General features: G+C 42.9%; 1 protein-coding gene across 4 annotated transcripts in view; it reads right to left on the reverse strand.

Moving 5' to 3' along the window:
* Positions 1-21,112, reverse strand: part of MAD1L1 (mitotic arrest deficient 1 like 1) — a 345,813-nt gene that overhangs the window by 195,450 nt on the left and 129,251 nt on the right. For all 4 annotated transcript variants that reach the window (XM_021539694.2, XM_021539693.3, XM_021539695.2 and 1 more), the window contains one exon: positions 7,961-8,101. In XM_021539694.2, the coding sequence (XP_021395369.1) occupies positions 7,961-8,101 (141 nt within the window). The remainder of the gene's footprint in view (positions 1-7,960; positions 8,102-21,112) is intronic.

Below are 21,112 nucleotides of genomic sequence, written 5' to 3' on the forward strand. Positions count from 1 at the left end.
AGGATTTTTAAACAGATTATTTTCTATTTAAAAATAGAAAAAAATATAACTAAAAATATAATTCGCTCTTACAGGTCACCATCATCATGAATTAAAAGATGACATGAAAACATTTACAACTACATACTTTAAATCTTAAATTACACAGTGATTATGCAATTACACTGAAATGAAGCACTACAAACCACAGAATTCAAATCCAATGATTATAAAAATCAACAAATCTCAATACGTCCAGAACATCCCAACACTTCCAGAAAAGAGCTGTTTAATCTCATTAATACAACTCAAAGCTAGGGAGCAGGTAAAATTTCTGTGTAAAACATTATCCTGATGTGTAATTAGCTTTTATTTTTTTTTCCAGGAGATACTTTTTTCCTTTCTCCTCAAAATTGCTTAGTTTCTATGGACTGTTAAAGCTTTCATCGATGTGAGAAGGTGCCTAAGTAGCAGTTCCAATAAACAGGACACATTATTGCCCTGAGCCTGATTGATTCACCAAGAGAGTTCAAGAGATGAAAAGCACTGGTCTGAGAGCCCCTCTGGGAAACATAACCTTAACAAACCCAGCTTCTAATTTGGAGATAAACTGGTCAGTCCTGGCCAAGTCTCCCATTTTCCCAAATTCTTCCATTCCTAAAGACTCAGGCACCAAAATATTTATCTGGTGGTTGAGCCACACAAACACATACCACCCACTTCAGGAAACTCCGGGTTGGAGGTGTTCTGGAGGATGTGCCCCTGCCTCCCAGGAGATCCCATCAGATCATTCCAGAAAGGGACCATATCCCTTGGAAGTTGTTAGAAAACTTTAACCATTCCTGCCCAAGGCAAAGCAGATGTGCGGGACAGCAGTGACATGGGCTGTAGCTGCACAGTGCACGTGGATCAGACCAGAGTTATCTCAAATCACCACATTTTCCAGCTTGGAAGAGATTCATAGAGGTTAAATATCTAAATTAAGAAAGCATCAGTCCTAATGTTGAAGGTTCCTCTAATATGGCAGAAAACCAAACAATTCTGCAATTGTGAAAAGCAACACTGGAAAATGGTGCAAGTTGTAGAAGAATTTGCCCCGCAACCTCTCTAATGCCTCCCATTCATCCCTCCACACTGCCTGCAGCAGCAGGGGATGGAAACCAACATAAGAACATGCTTCAAACTCTTTCAAAGCCTTCCCTCTGAAAAGCTGGAAGCTATCCATTCCTAATCAATTCCCCAAAGACACTTAATTTTCCTTTTTTCAGTCTTCTGCCTCAGAGGGAAGAGCCATGCCACCACTGCTCTGCCTGTGCCCCCGTTCAGCCCCTGCTCCCCAGCTGCACCTCGCAGCAGGAGGGGATTTGCACCACATTGCACAGAAGCAGCTCTTTCATGCCATGCCTTTGCTGTGGATGGGACCACTGCTCCCACTTCAAATGTATTCCTGCTTCCTCCTCCACTTAAAGACATCTAATTGCAGAGCCTGTATCTCTGGGCACAGGCATGCAGGCTCTCCAGTGTAAAGCATCTGAAAGCTCTCAGCATTGCATGAAATGCTCTCTCCTGTTCTGTTGTGGTAAATGTGACTCATAACTGCACCTCAGTTATCGACTCTTTCCAATACACCAGCAAGAAAGAAGCCAATTTTAAATCTTCTGTAGGAATTTAGACACAGTTCATCTGTTTCTCACGTTTCCTACAGCCAGGGACATCTGATGCAAATCCAAATTCCTTAGGTCAAGCCTCTTTTGTGCTTGGTTATTCACAACATCACCAGAAGAGGCTATGGGATGATTTGTTCATACCAAGAGCATTTTAAGTGGAGCATTGTTGGGAAGAAGGGAAGATCTTTCTGTTGCTGGCACCTATCAATCTGTCAGAGTACTCAGAGTTTGAGCACAGGAACAGTCCCACATCCTCTGAGCATCAAACCTGGGCAGCAGGACGATGATTTCAGCACAGTCTCACCTAGGCTGGCTGTGCTTCCTGCAGGCTTGAAGCACTCAGCCAGCCAGAGTCCACCCTGAACTCCCTGCACTGCTGACACAGGTGATTGGTTATATTTATCATTACTGCACACCTTTACATGGCAGAGTCAAGATGTGACCCAGCAAGAGAACAAGGGGCAGAGTTCTACTGACTGCATCTGCACCATGAGTGTGACTTTCAGCAAGAGGTGACAGCAATGACAATTGTCTATCCCTATCCTTACTGCACTTGAAGCACATGGGAGCTGCAGAGTTGGAAAATGCTTTTCTGTCCCCTTCACTTCAATGTACAGCCAAGAGGTAGAAGTGCTCTTGAGGCTGCTGGTGTGTTTGCAGCTGGGGGTATTTTTCTGGGGGCTTGTCCACAAGGCAGCTTTTCACAGGCTGGAGAAGTTGTTTTAGTTAATGATTCACCCTATGCAAGTTGGTGACAGGACATCCTCATTCCTGAGAATGATGGAGGTTGCTTCCAGTTAGCTGTGGTCCCTGGAAACTGCTGACTTAAAGCCATTCTTAAACTCTCAGAACATCCACACACTAAAAATAGCTGCAACAAATCTCCCTGTAGTGAAAACAATGCTGGTTTTGCAGAATATCTCCAGTGTAAGGAAGTGCCACGGGCTGCTTCTCTTGATCAATTACTGACTTTCAGGATAGATCAAAAATGAGGAATCGCCTCAAAAAAAATAGGAGCAACTGAGTTCTAAAATCTAGTTTGACCAAACAAAAAGTCGCAGATACACAGAGACAGGATCTGCTGCAGCATCAATTAGTTTTAAGAGTCACTGTCCTTCCACAGGGCAGGGACAGTCACCTTTAACAAATCATTAAACTTCCTGGTGACTTGACTTCCTCATTTATATGATGATTATTTGCCAGGTGTTTTCCCAAAACACATCCACTGGCAGGTGTAAAAGGGAGGGGAGGAAAATAATGACTCACTGATTCGATAAGGTCACTCAGGTCTGACAGAAGATGAAACACGTGAAATAACAGAGAACCCAAGATAATCCATTCTGCAGGACTGCCAGAGAACACAGGCCTGACCTGCTCTCCTTTAGCAAAGAAAAACAAATGCAGTGGACCTCAGTGCTTCCTGGGAAGGCTTGAGTCTACCAAGAGATACCAAATCATTTGGATTCAAAGTATTATTTCAACAAGGTATTTGCTTTGTCAGAAGATGATGTTCAGCCCTGTGACTGCTTCAGCAGTCAGTGGGAGCTGATGCGTGGAGCATCTCAGCACCATCTCTAGAGAGAGCCTGTTTTCTCCCACCAGCCACAGATAAGATGCTGCAGTGACAGCAGGAGTCTGGGCAAGTGCAACATATGCCATTCTGGAGTGGCAGGAAAGCTCTAGTGATTCCAGCTTGCTCCTTATGGGCATCCAAAGTGAGCAGAGTAATCATCTCGCTGCTTCTTAGAAGCTGTCATTGAGAAAAAAAACAAAAAAAAAAAGTTGGATGGCAGCAGAGAGGTAGAGAAAGTAGGCAGGAGAAACCTGAAAATTAAAACAAACTCCTCTGTACCTTGCACAGATGGGAGGAAATGTCTCTGCAAAGTTCCCATCACCACAGAATCCCCTTCTGCTGTGTAAAGGAGCAATCTACCTTTGAGGGGGAGAGGAAATGTGGCAAAGGAGCAAGATAAACACAAAGTGTGGATCAAAGGGAAGAAAAAAAAAAGGCAAAAAAAGTGGTAAAGTGCTGATGGGGGAAGCTGGGTGAAAGACAAGGAAGAACTATTAGCTGCTCAAATTAACAATTTAATGCATTCACTGTAAAATTTAAGCACTTTAAGTACTGGGGTGGCTGCTGAGTAAACCCCCTTGGAAAGGAGCAGATTGATGACTTAACACCACAAAATCAGCAGGGTCCAGGTTTTCACCAGCAGCAGATTCACTGCAGTTATCAGGGGCAGATAATGTGACAATATTTGGTCAACGAGTTTTGAGGTCACCAGTAATGCCCGTGATGGAAGAAAACCAGAGAACATATGGCATTTCATGTGCTGAAACTGTCAAACTCACAATTAACTGATTAGAGTGCATCTGGTGCTCACAGACAGGGGAAATCTCTCAGTGTAAAAGATGCTGGAGACCATTGAAGGTGTCAGCATGAGTCTTCCTTGCAAATCTCTCTTCATTAAAGTTTTGTATGAAGCCAGGAGTGTTGTAATAAAATCACTATTAATGCAGTTATATTTATGATTATCTCCCTTTTGTGTGGCTGGATTTAACTTTGCAAACATTAAACTCCACATCAAAGCTTTTTCACAGGGGCTGCTGCATGCACAGAAGCTTTTTGTTTTGTCATATTTAGCTAGAAATTAAAAGCAATGAGAGCTAAGGTGGTAAAAGTGAACTAAGATTGGCAAGAAAACTATTAATATGACCAGCATCAAAACAAAAAATCACTCTGCCATAGAAATAGAGTTACATTTCTGTTAAGGTATTTATAACAGGCTGGCCAGGGACAAACTCATTCCCTCTCCAGTACCAAAACACACTTTTATAAAGATGGTGAGTGACACTTCATTAACCACGTGAAATGGGCTGACACAGCCTGCTTGCTTTTCCAGCCACCATTTCAGATGACATTTTTCTTTATATCTCTCTGTGCTGTACATTCAACACTCTGGAAAATGATTCCTTGAACCCCTCCAGCCACATCAGCCCTGTGGAGGAGGGGGTTGGGCTGGGGGCAGCTCTGGGGAGGAGAAAGCAACTGCATGTCCAGGTGTTTGCACTGTCCAGGTGTTTGCACTGTCTGTGCATTACAGATCCAGCTTTAATCATCCACCATCAGTGGATTTTAAAAGTTCCCCATCAGCCTTTCTTTGCCTTTCAGTCCTCTGCCCCATCAGGCTCTGACAGGAGTGGTTCTTCTGCAACAGCACCTCTGAAATGATCTGGGATCTAAGCCTCCTGCTGAATCCCAGTTTCTGGAAGGTGCCTGTGATCCAGGTGATGCCTGGTGCAGGCAGTGCAGTGCTCCCAGCAGCTGCCCTGCCCAGCAAGGGCTGGGGCACAGCTCCCTGTGTGCCCTGGCTCCATCCTCCCAGCAGACAGCCCCCTCCAGAGCTTGCACACTCCTCTCCCCTTCCCTCTGCTCTTTTCAGCAGCTTCCCAGCAAAGGGCCTACCAGAGACCTCATCTCCTTAACCAGCTAAAAGGTGTTGCCTCAACTCAAAAATCTTCCCAGTCCCTCACAGCTTCCTCCTCTCTCTATTATCTCTATCACTCCATCTTCACCACAGCTCCCTGACTGCTGCTGAAATGGATGGGGAAATCTCCCTTTCCAGGGTAAGGGAAAAAACCCTGTTAAGAACATCCCTTTTTCCTCCTCTGTTTTGTCAGAAGTGGTGTTTCTGGTAACAGATTTAGGCAGACAGAATAAACAAAAAAAAATAAACTATTAAGGGGTTCTCTTCTAGGGAATGTAGAAAGATTTTGTTCATTTAAGTACTCTGCAGCAAAAAATTAAAAAAAGAGAAAACGTGAAAACACTGTGATAAAAAGTCATGGTTCATGGTGCCAATGTTGAGATTTATGAGCACAGCTCAAGGGCAGAACCCACAAAATATAATGGAGGAGGATGCATTTCCCTCAGAGTCTTCTAGGGCTTTGTTAAACTCCAGAGGCCCCTGGACCACAGCCATACCTGGAGCCTCCCCAGCAGAGATAGAGCACACAGGGACTCACAGCAGTACACCCTGCTAACTGGTGATCCTGATTGTTTTCCACACTTCAACCATACCAGCCTTCCAAAAAGTGTCAGCCAGGCCTTTTCAGCTCAAATCCATGGCTGTCCCTCTCTGCAGCCCCCCCAGACCTGTCTGGAATACCTGTGCACTGGCTGCTTTGCTGGATGCTCCCAGGTGAGCACTCCTGCTTCTCCTGTGCTCCTCCCCAGCCCATCCACACCAGAGGCTCCCAGGATGCTCCAACCCTTTTGCCACACTGATTTAAACATGCTCAAGCTCCCTTTTCCTTCTCTCCTCACCCCCCTAGAGAGGCTCCCACATCTCAAACACCTGAAGCTCCAAGGTGCCTCATCCCAGCAGTCTCCTCTGTTTGTGAGCTGAGTCATGCAGGTGTCAACATTTCCAAACCTCATGGAGAGGCTCAGCAGAGCTGGGAGGGTGCAGAGCATCAAGTCAGGAGTTATTAATAGCTGCCATCGACCATCTCAGCAGCTTTGATCTACTGGCAGCTGATTGCAGCTGCTGCTCCTGATGATGAAGCACCAGGGGTCCTGCCTGTACCTCAATTTCCCTTCCCAGTTTTCCAATTTTTACTGGAACAAAACACTTTCCCCCAAAATTTCAAAACAGATGGGATTCAGCAGCCAACATTTCAGTCAGAAAGGTAAACATAATCAAGATGAAGTGTAAAATTGTACTTTGGGAGGAAAATATCAGGTCTTTGAATCCTGCTTCTAGCAAAGTCTTAGAAGTTGACATCACACACAAGAAAACTCCAGAGAATACACCTCCTTTGTGAAATTCTCCATGTACCCCTCAATCCCTATCCATGAAAATAAACTTAGAATTTGTTCCCTACAAATAATTAAAGGGGTAGAACCAAATGGTTCCCACACTATTCCATGCTTTCATCTGAAGAAGAAAAGATAATTTTTTGTTGCCTGAAGACAACACAGCACACCTGACACATTCAAGGAAACAATTCAGAAAATCACCCTGCAACAACCTAGAGACACTGTTGGGAAGAACTAAGGAAACAGGATAAAATAGCCAGCTATCCCTTTATGTCAGCATCATTGAATCCTGCTCTGGCAGCTGGGAAGCAATACAGTGTTCAAAAGAGAAAACAGAGAAACATTCTAAGGCAGATGAATTCAGGCAAATTTCCATTTTATCTTGTGTTATCAGCTACCTTCTCTATCAGCTTGCCCAAAACTTTGCAGAATTCATTGTCAGAGAAACAGCAATGAAATGGATCTATACCAGGACACTGATCTACACCATGTTGTGCTCTTCTCAGGATTTAAAGATCAGTGCAGCCAGTACTGCCTGAAATAAGTCCCCATCTCCCAACACAAGGAAAAAGCATTTTTAACGATGCCAAAAACAACAGAGTTTTGTGCAGAGTGAGACAGTTCTCTGTGTCACTCTGTGGCTTGAGCATGAACCCAAGGAGCAATTTCTACCAGTCTATTCCATTTGAGTTATAGCACCTAAATCTACATGATGATGAAATTAGACATGAAGAAAAACTCACATACTTATGATTATTGCAAAGCCTGATGTAATAAAACTGCCAAGCTTTAAGAGCACAGATACATTCCAAATATTTTAACTCATAACCACAAAGCCCATTCCACTAAGCACAACAGAAGAGTGGAACAATTTGGCCAATGCAGGTTAACTTTAGCTCACCACAGTCACATTTCAGATTCCAAATTTTCAAAAAGAAAACTAAGGTGAACATAAGAATTCCTTTCAGAAATGCTTCTATCTTTGGACAGAATGTTTTCTTTTTTAGACAAAACCTAGTAAAAAGCACTTAATAGTGACCAGTATTCTAGGGTTTTTCAGGCCCAATGCCAGGAAGGGAAGAATTTACAACAGACACACACTTTACTTCTTCAACCTTTAAGTAAAGCCGTTGTAAATACAAGTTGCTCACATTGTGTACAGCAGAGCCTTAATTACACGTGAGCAAATCTCTTCAACTACACCACAGAGAAGAACCCACACCTGCCAACTCTTCACAACCCTTTCACCACAGGGAGTGGTTGCCCTTCCAGCAGCAGCACAGCACACTCAGCACACCCAAAAATGATTTTTCTTGGCTTCTGCCAGCCTCAGCTGCAGAGCAATAACTCCTGACTCTTATTGATCCTGGAATTTCGGGGCGTCAACACTGCAAATCCGGCTCCTGCGAGAGCAGATCCCATCACCAGGCAACTCAATCTTAGAGATCTCAACTCCTCCAGCCCTGGGGCTGGAGCAGGATGTGCTTTTTACCTCCAGCTCGGTGTTGTGAGCGTGCAGCTTCTGCACCATGTCCTCGGCCTCACGCATGCGGCGGCTCAGCTGCGGCGAGTGCTCGGCCGGGGTCAGCTCGCTGTCGTACGACTCCAGGATCGCCCGCATCCCGTCACGCTCCTGTGGGAACAGCAGCAAAGCACTCAGGGATGAGGGCTCAGAGCACACACCCTGCAGGAACAGCAGCAACACACTCAGGGATGAAGGCTCAGAGCACACACCCTGCAGGAACAGCAGCAACACACTCAGGGATGAGGGCTCAGAGCACACACCCTGCAGGAACAGCAGCAACACACTCAGGGATGAAGGCTCAGAGCACACACCCTGCCAGCAACAGCAGCAACACACTCAGGGATGAGGGCTCAGAGCACACACCCTGCAGGAACAGCAGCAACACACTCAGGGATGAAGGCTCAGACCATACACCCTGCCAGGAACAGCAGCAACACACTCAGGGATGAGGGCTCAGAGCACACACCCTGCCAGGAACAGCAGCAACACACTCAGGGATGAAGGCTCAGAGCACACACCCTGCCAAGAACAGCAGCAACACACTCAGGGATGAGGGCTCAGAACACACACCCTGCAGGAACAGCAGCAACACACTCAGGGATGAGGGCTCAGAACACACACCCTGCCAGGAACAGCAGCAACACACTCAGGGATTGTTGGACAACAGCCTTTTCTGACCCAGGGATGGGGCAACTGAGAGGTGTTTTAAAAACTTTTATTCCATTTTCAGTCTCATGAGAAGAGCGAGTCAATACAGATGTTATAATTCACACTATCACAATCAGAAGCCAATGATTTCTTAATTACAACACACTCTAAGTGTTTCTTGGCCCATCAGTTTTTTGCCACACCATTCTGTCGATGCCTGAAAACCAATCATCTAAAACTACCCCTTGTAGGTCCTACTGCAATGTATCTTTCATAGTTCTATTTCTCCAAAGTATCTACTCTTATTTGCAAGGTTATCCTTTGAAACTTTTTTCTAGCTCCATTTCTCTCTCAATAATATCTGTCCTATTCCATGGCATTTCTAAGTCAGCATTTCTTATCTCAAAGTTTGCATACAGGTGCATAGTGTAGACCTAGAGAACTCTCTACAAATCCATTTCCCACATGGGATAAAGGCCCAGACCACACACCCTGGCAGGAATAACAGCAAATACTTTCAGGGATAAAGCCCAGAGTGTGCTCCAAGAGCCTTGCACATCTTTGCCCACTTTGTTCTTTTATGTGGCAACTCAACTCTGATGGATGCACACTCATCATCTTCTTATCAGCACCAAGGCACAGATGAACACACAGTTCTAATAAAATAAATGTTGCTGCAGTGAATACTGAAAGATTAGACTGTCTTGTGTCTATAACACCTCACATTCTTTGCAAGAAAGCAACATGCAGACACTCTAACAAGCAGATGGCAACTGAAAACAGAGTCTGCCTTCTTCCTGGAGACACTCTTCTAATTCAACATGGCTGAATGGGTTTCCTCAGCAAAATATTTAGTGTTGTACTTGACATTTTTCTTGCCAGAGCCGCAGCAAAGAAAGAACAGAATTGTCACAACAGAAATGAAACAAATTTGACATCGAACAAAGTGGCTGAGAGCAAATATCCTCAAAATGGTATGTGACTTATCACTTAGATGCTGCAACACTCGGTGCTTGTAACAAACATTTTTTTCAGAGGTTAATGTCTGGCAGACAGTGTTTGGCTCACTTCTCTATCTACTGGCAATTATAACCAGGTATTTGCAGAGAAAGACAAACAGAAGGCTCCTTCTCCCCTCCCTGACAGCAGCTCCCCAACTACAAGGCTTGGGCTCAGAGCTAAATGTGTAACCTTATGTGTGAGCTGCTGGCTGAAATATTCCTAATGCATTCCCAGCTTCAGAAGCACCTAATGCCTCTCTCCAAGGCACTGGTGGAGAAGAAGAATGAGGACAAAAAGAAAATTTGAAGAAGCCAGGTATGTTTAAGGAGGTGGCTGGTCACAATGCAGTGTGCCCACAGGGATTTAGCAGCTGGATGAAGAGTTTCATCTTTTGACTGCATGGAAGAATCTTGATGCTTATGAGGCTGCAGAACAGGATCAAAGCAGCACAGGCCCCTGGCATAAACCCAGAGACAAAACTCTGAGGAAAACAGAGCAGCATTGCCCCCCTTTCACTGCTGAGGTTTGATACCTCCCCTGCTACACAAATGCAGGAGCAGACTGGACAAACCAGCTCCATGCTGGGAATTCTGCCATATCAGAGCATCACTGGGCTGTACAGCTGTGCAGTTCACATCCAGCCCAGGCCACTGCAGCACTTCATAAACCCAGCTCAGCTGCACCAAAAAATTTCAACTTGGGCAAATCAGGAATTATTGGGGCAGAAAACACCCCTAAATGCAAAAGGCTGTATTTCAGAGTGAAGGTGACCCCTAACCACCCAGCTCAGCCTGGATACAAAGGTTATCTCCTCCTTCCAAATCTAAAGGTCAAAGACTGAATGTGGACAGCAAGTGTCCATGTGGGAAGGGAAGGAACATTCAAATTCAAGGTGTGACAACAAGACTGGGGGCACTGCCAGAGGTACAGTGTGTTCAGAGCACGTCATGGACTGAAAGGTCAGCAGGTAAAAACACCCCAAGACTGAAGGACAGCCTGGGGCTACAGGAACAGAGTTAACAAAATTATAAAGAAAAACAGGTTTTAACATAAATAGTACCAGCAGCTATTACCAGCTCCTAGCCCAGATTTGACTGAAGAGAAATATTTTTCCAGGGCAACAGTTGTGCCATAGTTTAGAACTGTTCATCTGACAGACACGTGAAAGGAAATACTTCCATGTTACTGAAAAAGAAGAAAACCCAAATGCAGACACACCTGCCTTGTAATGAACTTGTTAAGCAGAGAGGCAGCAGGACAGGATCTCTCCAACCTCCTCTTCCCCCTCCAGTACCCACAGACATCACCCAGTCTGCCCAGTGCATTCTCCATAAAGCAAACTGCTTTTGCCTGGGAGATGAATTCCATTCCCCACTTAGAGCCAAATCACCTTCTAGAGCACAGAAGAGAACATAATGACAGCACTTAGTGAAGGTATTGGTTTGAGCTTTGCATGTTGTTGCAATTAGATTTGCAATTACAGCATCCTCTCTCTTCTCTGCACTCCGAGCTGCTCTGCTGTCCTAATTTTCTCTTAAGAATCTTTCATCTGTGTGATAACTTACCACTGCTATTTTCTCTCCACTGTAGCAGGGGCAGTCCCAAAATCCTTGGTGTTTTCTTTCAAAAGCAAACAGGACCCCTGGCACCCCATCACACTTGGATTTCAATTAATGCTGAATATGAGCTCATTTGGGTCATCTTCATCAAGACCCCAGCACATCCCTGGGATGTCCAGCTACAAGGAGGACAAACTCCAGCATGGGAAAGCTGCATGGGAGCATGACCAACCCCACAGGCTGTCTTTCCCCTAAATTCAACCACAGCCCTTGCCCTTCAAAGCATCTCTCTAAAACAAAGAGTAAACTCGTCAAGAAAAAAATTACACATGGTAAACACAGCAGAAACTGTATTGGAAAAAGAAAAAAAAAGTTCTGAAAAGCTGAACTAAAGGGTGGCACAATTAAACACTTGATCCTGGAGTTTACTTATCCTCTTTAATTATTTCTAAATATTAATACTGTTAGTGAAATCAATTCTCAGCTTCCAAGTGGTCCCCAGCTCCATTTCTTAAATTTCTCCCCATCAAGAGCACTTATTAAAAGCTTTTCCCTCCCTTCTAAAGATCTTGTTAGTTTGGCAGGAAACAGAACTTCTTGTTGAGAAGTCCTCTGTCTAAAAGAGTTTCTCAAAAATGTAATCCTAATTTAGTAATTACTGCAGTATTCCTCATTCTTCATGACCCATCAAAATCCTCCCCAGGCACTTTCAGATGCCCTTCCTAACCTTATTCTAATACAGCTGCTTGGCTGCTTCCTATCTGGAGGGCATTCATCAGAATTACTAAAAAGCAGTTCCTCTGGAAATTTCCAAAATTTACCCAGCACAGGGTAAATCTCTACTAACTCACCATAGCCCTACCCTGGTACAATTCCAGGTGATCTTTACCTTAACTAGTTTTAAATCAACACTTGAACAGAAATGTAGCTCATTCTAAACATGCCCTAAATGCAGAATAATAATTTTGATGTTCATTACAAACCTAGGAAATTAATGCCCTACAGCAAACCCTGGTGCTGCAGCTTGCAGCTGTGTTTGAGGAGATGTAAGTTTGAAAAAGAGGAAGGATAGTGATTTTTTTCAAAGGTTGAACAGTTTCCCTTCCTTCTCCCAGCACCAGCCCATTCATCAAATAAATATTCCTCCCACTATTGCATAAGTAACTAAGAAGAAAACACATTTTATAATTTAAACCAGAAACTAGAGCTAATCCCTTGAAAATGTGCTATGGGAAAGAACAGGATGGCACCTCTGCAAAATGCCACCCCAAAGATGAAGCTTCTCCCCAGTCCTCCCAGCAGCTTCTCTGCTCCCTCTGTAAAACCAAAATTTGACCTAACAAGTAGCTTGAAGCTCAGAGAAAGTCCCTTCCTGCAGCACTCACACCCCAGGAGTGGTCTAGAAACAGCAGGAACTGGAGTTCTCCAGGACTTTTGGGTTAATTTTAGGTAAAGAACTAAGAAGGGTTCACACAAGCACCATCATCATCATGGCAAAACCATCACCCCAAGCCACTGCAGCACTGCACAAGGGCAGCCCACAGACTCCTGCACTCTGAGGAGCATCAGAGCCACTCCTGCCTGGGTGTGGGAAGTAACTGAAGAGTAAAACATAGCCAAAAAACCATAAAAAGGTGTCTGACCCTATACACATACATATAAGTTCAGGCCCTTCCTCTGCTGCTGCTCCTTAGCCCCTCTTCAAACACACACACACCATTCACCACAGACTTTCTAATTAGTTGAAGAAAAGAAAAATCAATAAGAAAGAAATTAAAGTTACAAATCTAGCTGAAGTCAGTCACACACCCAGGGAAAATGTGTTCCTGGGGTAAAGTTTATCCAGTGTCATAATTTTATTGAAATCCTATATCTTCCTATTGACTTTTATCGTTTCAAGCTGGATGCCAGAGTTATCATTATTAGAGTCTCGGGGTTGCTCGCAGGCCTGAGGTTTGAGGTGGCTTTTTTATTTTTTTCCTTTTATAAACAAGCTGTAATTGTCTGGTTTATTGATCAATAAATCTTTCAACTGCCTCTCTTCACCCCGCTTCTGTGCTGGTGGGTCTCCTGCACCATTCTCTGCAAGAAAATACAGGGTTGCTGTTTTTTAAAGAACAGATTGCCTTGTCATTAGCAATGAAAGAGCAGGAATTGTGCTGGTCAGTTCCAATAATGGCTTTTTAATGACACATTCTAGTCACAGTAAAATCTGCTTTATTTCCACACGAGTGAACTCTGACTATTAATCCACAACCCAATGGCACAGCTCGCTTGCTCTCTCACTTGTGCACAGGTTAGAGCCTGGCAGAGGAGACAGGCTCTGTACAGTGGAATCAAAATGATATTTTGTAGAATATTTCCCTTTCCCACTTGATGCTTTTTGGATGGCACAGAAATATTCCCAAGTATTACATCAGCTTTTTTGTTTAATTAATGATAATTCTGGGGGAATGTTAACAGGCTGCTTCATTATCAGAAATCAGTGGCAAGATTTCTTCCCCCTCCTCTTCATCTTCAGACTCCTAAATCCAAATTAGTTGTAATAAGGGAAAATATCAAGACTGAAGAAAGATATGGAGCTTCAACATCAAACAGATGCTATTTGCAATCAGATATAATTTAGCTAACTCTTTCTCTTAAAAAAAATACAAATAAAAGAAAGAGATGACTGAGTAACAGGTCTTGGCTTTCTGGCTTTAATATACAGAAGAAGGGAGATGGCAAGTGGGGCTTGACCAGATGTTTAATATCAGTAAAATCAGTGAGAGGTGCAGGAATATAAATCAAAATGTGGTTAGAAATAACTGAAGAATACGTAAATAAATTAGACCGTGTCAGAACCTACTGACAGAATATATTCTTAGGTTACCTTATAAAATTAATCACATTAATCACAAGCAACTACCTTTGAGGAACTCACAAATGTTAAGACAGCAACTGAAAACAGGACAGACAGACCCAACCTTTTAAGAGAAGGATGGGTAAGAGGATACAGATTCTGGCAATTATAAATCACTTCAATATTTTGGTATCTCATAAAATACTTGAAAAAAACATTAACAATCAAATTGCAAGCAGCTAGAGAAGAATTAAGGACAACAAACAATCAACTGAGCCTTAATATGACTAATATGAAAACAGTCTAATTTCCTTCTTTGACAGGTAAATTGTCTGCTGAATAAAGGCAAATAATAAATGTGATAAATCTTAACTGCAGTGATGTGTTTATCAAAGGGGAGAATTACAATTCAAGAACATCTCTGTAATTCAGAGGAATGAGTTTGTATCAGGGTGATGAAACTCATGGAAACAAAGCACAGAGCCCTGAGTGCTGTGTGGCAGCAGAGCCAGCAGGCACCACGAGCAGGCTGCAGCATCAGTGGGGATCTGCCTGTTTGTACCTTCCTGATGGGAAACTAGTGCATCAGCAGGATACAGGAGATACCCTGTACCCTAAAAAAAAAAAAAAATTAAACCTAAATAAAGCATTACCCAGGGAATAGAAACAGGGATGCTGACAATTAACAGGTTCTGCCCCACTCTGAGGGCTGTTAAGCCTTATTTTGGAAGTAAAGCTAAGTTCAAATCCTGTTGCCTTGTGGAAAGTGTAGGGGAAAAGCAACAACCAAGCACCAGCAAGGCCCAGGGAGCACCAGCCCTGCAGGGGCAGCTGGGGCTAAAGACACATTGGGTCAGACTTTGCTCTTATGGGAGCCACATCCCTCTTGGAGCATTGTTAATTAGCACAGGAGCTAATGGACTCTCCCCAGCACAAAAGCAGAAAAGTTAAATTATCAGAAACTTCTCAACCCCTCCTTGTCTTCAGCAGCATCTCTGATGACCAGAAGGCAAACAGTTCCCCTTCCTCTTAGCACTCTCATCTTCTGTAAAAGTCATCTTTAAGCCAAAATTTTCTACTCCCAAACCTACAAATAGCTTCCTCCTCATCTGCAGCCATTTCTCAGCACTTCTTTCTGTGGCTGACCTATTTTCACATTACTTTGCAAATCAGAACTGACTGCAGACACATATGTATACACACACCATTGACTTTCTACTCAAGACCTCAATTAAAACACCATTTACAAAAAAAAGCCCGTTAACATAATAAAAATAAAAACATCCAGCAGATTTCACTATCCTTGTACTGACATGACCATTAGGAAACATTTTTTAAAGTATCCTTAGTTCTTGAATGTGACTGTCTACAGTCAACACAACACTCTGATGGTGTTTTTGCCCCTCAAGCCAATATAAAGCTATTGCAGGAATCTAAACATGGATTTAACCTCTAAAGAAGCCTTTCAGATATGCTCTGCCCTACAACTAAGGCTTCTCCATGAAAAAAATATTATTTCTTTTGAAGTTCAAGTACCTGCATTCATGCCTAACAGGAACAGGTGGGGAGAGGTCAGAAAAGCTGATGCACACACCCACAGGCACACAGCAAACCAGGGACCCCTGTGTGTCCCATCATCTCTCTGCAAGGGGTGGTTTCCATTTGTTTTCTAACACTCTTAAAGCCATTTACCTGCTAGGAAAGTCAGGTTATCATTCAGGGTGAAAAGCAACTTTCCTCCTGAGGCTGGAAGTGTGGAGAAAGCAACAACTTGGGGAACCTGGTGGGAACAGGGCACCATCAGGCAGAGAGCATGAAAGAGATGATCAAAGACCCAGGTGCCAGAACAAGGCATTCAGAGACTTCTAGTTCTCAACCACCCATTCTTAAATTCTGGAGAAATTCTGCAATCCAATTGCTCTTCTTGGCCAACATTCAGCTGGCAGCTTTAAAAGTATTCCTACAAATACCTGTGTATACCTCACATGCTCTTGTATTCCATAGGTTTTCCTCCTGATTTATAGTCCTCCCTTTCTGTTGGTCCCTCTCCTCCAACACTTCTCTGCAGAGAGCTCAGCTTGCCTCATATCCTGGCAATGGACCAGAGCAAATAAATCCACAGTAACTCTTTTAATCCGTCTCTGATAAATCTCCTGCTTTACTCTCTCCTGGAAAATTGTGCATGGTCTCTGAAAGCCCCGTTTTGCTTATAGCACATCCATATGCCAGCTGACAAGCAATCATACAACTGACACTGCAACAAATTAAATATCATCTGACTAAAATACCCCTGGGGTCCTCTTGCTTCACAGCGAGTTTAACATGTTTAGTTATGTTTCTTAGCCTCCTGCTGCTGTGAAATAATTGTATGGTTTTTTCTTAGTTTAGCTCCCCTGTACTGGAACACTCACTGCTGCCTATCTCCAGAGTGAGCCTGCTTTTCTGTCTCAGTGTTTGGCATCTCTTCATTCCAAAAAAAAAAAACCTCTTTTTCCAATCATTTCTCTCAGTCCCACTGCTCAGGCAGTGGCAATCTTGTGTGTGAAGCTGCCTTATTCACCTGCCTCAGCACAGGGTTACTCCCTATTTGACACCCTGTGCATGGTTCACATGTCAAAAACAGTAATTTCTTTAAGAAAACAAACAAAACCATCCCAAAACCCCTCAACATACATTCTTCAATCTAGCCATTAGATTACCATCACTGCCAGAGGGAAAGCATACAGCTGACCAGGGAATGGATCCATCCTCACTGGCATTACAAAACTGTTACTCACCTATTAAAAAAAATAGAGAACTAAAAATAAGATACAAAAAGAAAGTTTTTGTGATGGCACATGAGATTTTTATGCTGCTAGTGTATAAAAATTCACCCCTATGTTCATTCCTTACAGTCAGATTCTTTTTTCTCCTGCTACTAAGTAACCCAGAAATTGGCCTCTAAAGCTCTTAACAGGCAGTTTCCTGCAGTTTTAACCACTTAAATATCATTAACTAGGGAGAAAAGCAAACTGAACTGTGCTCAAAGCCAGTGCAGTTATCTCAGCAAGAATGAAGGAGGAGGAAGGGCCCCATCACCTGGGCTCTGCTCCTGGGCATTCAGGCTAGGACAGAACTGAAGCAGGAGGGCAAAGCTCTCACATCACATTTTGAGGGGACAAGAAAAAAATATCAGAAATGAGTTCATCCAATCCAACATAGCACATGCCATTGAAATCAAAAGTAATTCCTTGATCCCTTCATGATGTGTCAACAACTCCAGAAATATGTCAGCTGTGGCTTTTTGAAGAAAGCAAAGAAAAAGGGATTTTAGGTGATGCTTCAAAATGTACATCACCTGACTGCTTTATTAGACGATATTAATAATTTCCCATCTTTTACTTAATTCATAAAACATTCCCTCTACTGCCTCCAGGGTATAAAAGATCAGTGATTCCAATAAAAGTTTCACAAATTATACATCAAGTTATCTCCCACGTCATCCATAGCACATCTGCATTATTATAAAGGATTCTCAGGGCAGAGGGGACACAGCTCTTGGCCCTTGCAGCCCAGCAGTTCCTCCTTCAGAGAGGACACCAGGGAGAGAAGACTGAACTGAGACTGAAATCTGGCCCAGGGTCACCTTCCATACTACATAAACTACCTATATAGCAAAAGAATACCCAAATATATTCTTCTTGAAATAATAAAAAACCATAAAGGGTCGTTTCACACCCAAACCATGCTCCCAACAATAAGACTGGGCCAGATTATTTAATCACACACAGTAATTTATCCAGAGCACATCAATGGATAACCCTTTACTTTAAAGTTCTATGCTTTCCCTACACGAGGTCAAAATACTTATTTTTCATCATCAATGTTTCACATTACCTGTGCGATGAGGGTTCCATGCTTTAACTTGTACCCTTTGAAAATATGAAAGATCTGTTTTACACAAGATAGAAACTGCACCACACAACACCTCCTTGGCTGTTTTCAGGATCAGTTTATTCTCTCACCCAGAGCACAGCTCAGCCAACACCCACAGAATGTTCCTCATTCCTCATTAGCTTAACCAGGAGTCACCTTCAGAGTTGGCTCTCAGGCAGCAAGTGAGCACCATGAAGCTGATATTTAACCTTGTGACCTGCACTTCTGAAAGAGTTTTCTGCATTTGAAAAGGAAAATGTGCCCCCTCAGTGCTCAGACTGCAGCTTCTGACCAGAGGTTGCCATGTGCTGGCTCTGGAATCCCAGACAAACCTCAGGGCAGGCTGGCAGAGGAGCCCAAACCCACCCCTCTGTGCCTGGGATCCTGCTCCTCCCGAGACCCTGACATGGGGAAGAACAAAACTGGATGTTTAAGGAACAGCTACAAAGACTCCTTCAGGCAGGTACTTCACCAAAATTCCAGTTGCACCTTCACCTTGGGCTTCCCAACTCCAGAAAAATGGCATCTAATGAAAACATTTGAGAAACAGCCTCTCATTGGCAACTCCTCTGGATACTTTCATTGATCATATAAATATCCAGTCTTTCTGAACACTGAGAAACTCCTGGCTTTACCAATTTTCTGGTGGAAATTAATCCTATTAATTTTTTCACTGCTTGAAAATGCATTTTCTTTTATCAGGCTTCAATTTGCCACCTTTCAGCTCCATTGAACATCTTTGTTGTTGCCTTGCAAAGACAGAGAAAACAACTCCCAGACAACTTCTCTAAACCATTCATTCATTAGATTCTGTGCTTTCAAATTGCCACCTCTTCTTCAACTGCTTTTTAAGGTCAACAAGTCCAACCATCATTTTTCCAGCACAGCTGCTTTCCCAGTCTTTCACACTCTCATCACCCATGTCTGACTGCTGCTCTCATTCTGCAGCATCCTACCTGAACTGGGTTGATGAGGAATAAGTGAAGATGCAAAGTCCTGGGTCCCTTCCCCACCTCTCTGTGATAACAGGCACCTCTCCTCAGCCACTCCTGGCATCACAGCAACAGGACAAGATGTTCTCCCAAAATATGCTGAGCCAAGGGATGACAAAAACCTGTCAAGTAATCTCCTCAGAAACCCCCCTCAACCACAGCAGCAAAGAACACCAGAGAAGAGAATATATCTCCAGTCCTTGTGGTAACAGCCCACAGGTACAAATTTCCTCAAATTTAAACATTTCAGAACTGAAATTTTTACTTTAAAATAGTCTACTAGCTAGTAAAGCTAATTTTAACACTAGCTGCCACTCAGTGAACACCTTCCCTTTATTATCACTAGACACTGCAAAACTAATTCACAGACAAAATGACATTGCTTTCTTTTTTCTCTCTCCACTGTCTCTGCAATATTAAGTCAACAAAATCTTTCCTCAAAACTGCATTGACATCAAGAATGTTATGCTCACACCATTAGACAAAATGTGAAGCACTGAAGTCGTGCTTCATTAAAAACAAGTGGAAAAATCAGTTTACCAGAAGAAAAACATTATTTAGGAAAGATATTCATTATATACATCTGAAAAGCAATTATGATTAAATGTACAAGACAGAAACATTCATCATCCTTTTAATATTTGACCATAATGTTTGCATTTCCAACCAAACCAGATTTCAGTAAAGAACAGAAACACAGTAATCAAAAAAACTCCTTTGTTGCAAACTAAACCCTTTGGTTTATTTTCAAAGTAACAAGCTGCCACATTTTGGACAATGAAACAGACCATCAGCTTTTCTACTTCTGGGCACAACCTCCAGGTGTACAGAATGTGGTAAAACCACAGAAATAACAAAAGATAGAAGGGAAAAGGTCCCTCCCTGCCACGTAACACCACAGAAAAAGCTGGTCAATATGATGATTATCCTACTTCCATACTGCAACACATCCACACAGAACTTTCTGAACAATTTTAAGGGACTTCAGTTGAATTTTCACTGTGGCTGCATTCCACCTACCAGAAAGACAATCCAGAGGACACCGAACCCACCACAGGCAGAATTATAGAATTTTGAGTTTGCAATGAAGGCTTCAAGAAAACAAAAAGGTGGGAACAGACCCTTTTGCAGTGCAATATTTAAGCCCACACTACTCATTTGTAAATTTGGAAAAAAGTCCATTGTGACATGTCAGGAAATACTATCAGAACAGTTTTTCTTATTCTAAAGTAAGTTAAAAGTTTAAAGTAAAGTCACATATCTGTTGCTATATTTGGTTCTTCTGCTTCCCTTTGGAAAATACCATTATATTATTTAATAAAGTGCCTTTCAATAAACCTGGCACACTCCTGACTTAGTGCAATCTTTCTCAAATACACCTTTATCTTACCAGCCAGTGCTGTAGGAGATGATGCCATTTTCAATGGAGTCTATTATCAGCACTAGGCAGACTCAAACTGGCACAACAGTTGAAGTTTGAAAGCTGCTCAGAATATTGTCCCCAGCTCTCCTTCTGGTTTCCCCTTCTCTCCAGAAGCATATTCCATGGAATTCATCCAGGCAGGTTCATGAACAGCTCAGACTCCCCTCTCCAGAAGACCAGGGCTGTGATCCTGCCATTGGCTTTGTTTCCCTCTCTCAGGAGTCACTTTCAATTATTTAACAGGATCTTTAACATCCACCTTGGGCTGTTTAAAAAACCCTCCACAATCACCATAAAATCACTTGAATCCACAAGCACAAAAAAAGGGTTGGTTTGGTGATGGAGGGAAGGCAAAAGGTACCAGGAACAAATCACACAGCTGGAATTTCTGACCACCTGGCAATACCCCTCTCTCAACTTATTCCAAAAAACTACTCCTATTTCACTTGTAACTATTACTTTTTAGACTTGTCCTTATTATTTCACCTCCAATAACAACATTTGTGAGCTTTACCATGTTCAAAGACAGCAGGACAAATGCATTGTTTTTGTCAGAGCAGTCCCAGAGATGCTGCCCACGGTTATTAATTCTCTTCAGCTTCTTGAGGGTAAAGAAGCACCCAAAAAGCAGCAAGTGATAAGTTTCTGCCTCTCTCCCTGTGCACATCAAGAATTCTAAATGCACACACAAACAAAATCAACAAGCAAGGTTACGCAGAAGAATCTCTGTGCCAAATA

The sequence above is a fragment of the Lonchura striata genome, chromosome 16 (genome assembly GCF_046129695.1).
Source record: "Lonchura striata isolate bLonStr1 chromosome 16, bLonStr1.mat, whole genome shotgun sequence".
In the NCBI taxonomy this organism is placed as follows: domain Eukaryota; kingdom Metazoa; phylum Chordata; class Aves; order Passeriformes; family Estrildidae; genus Lonchura; species Lonchura striata.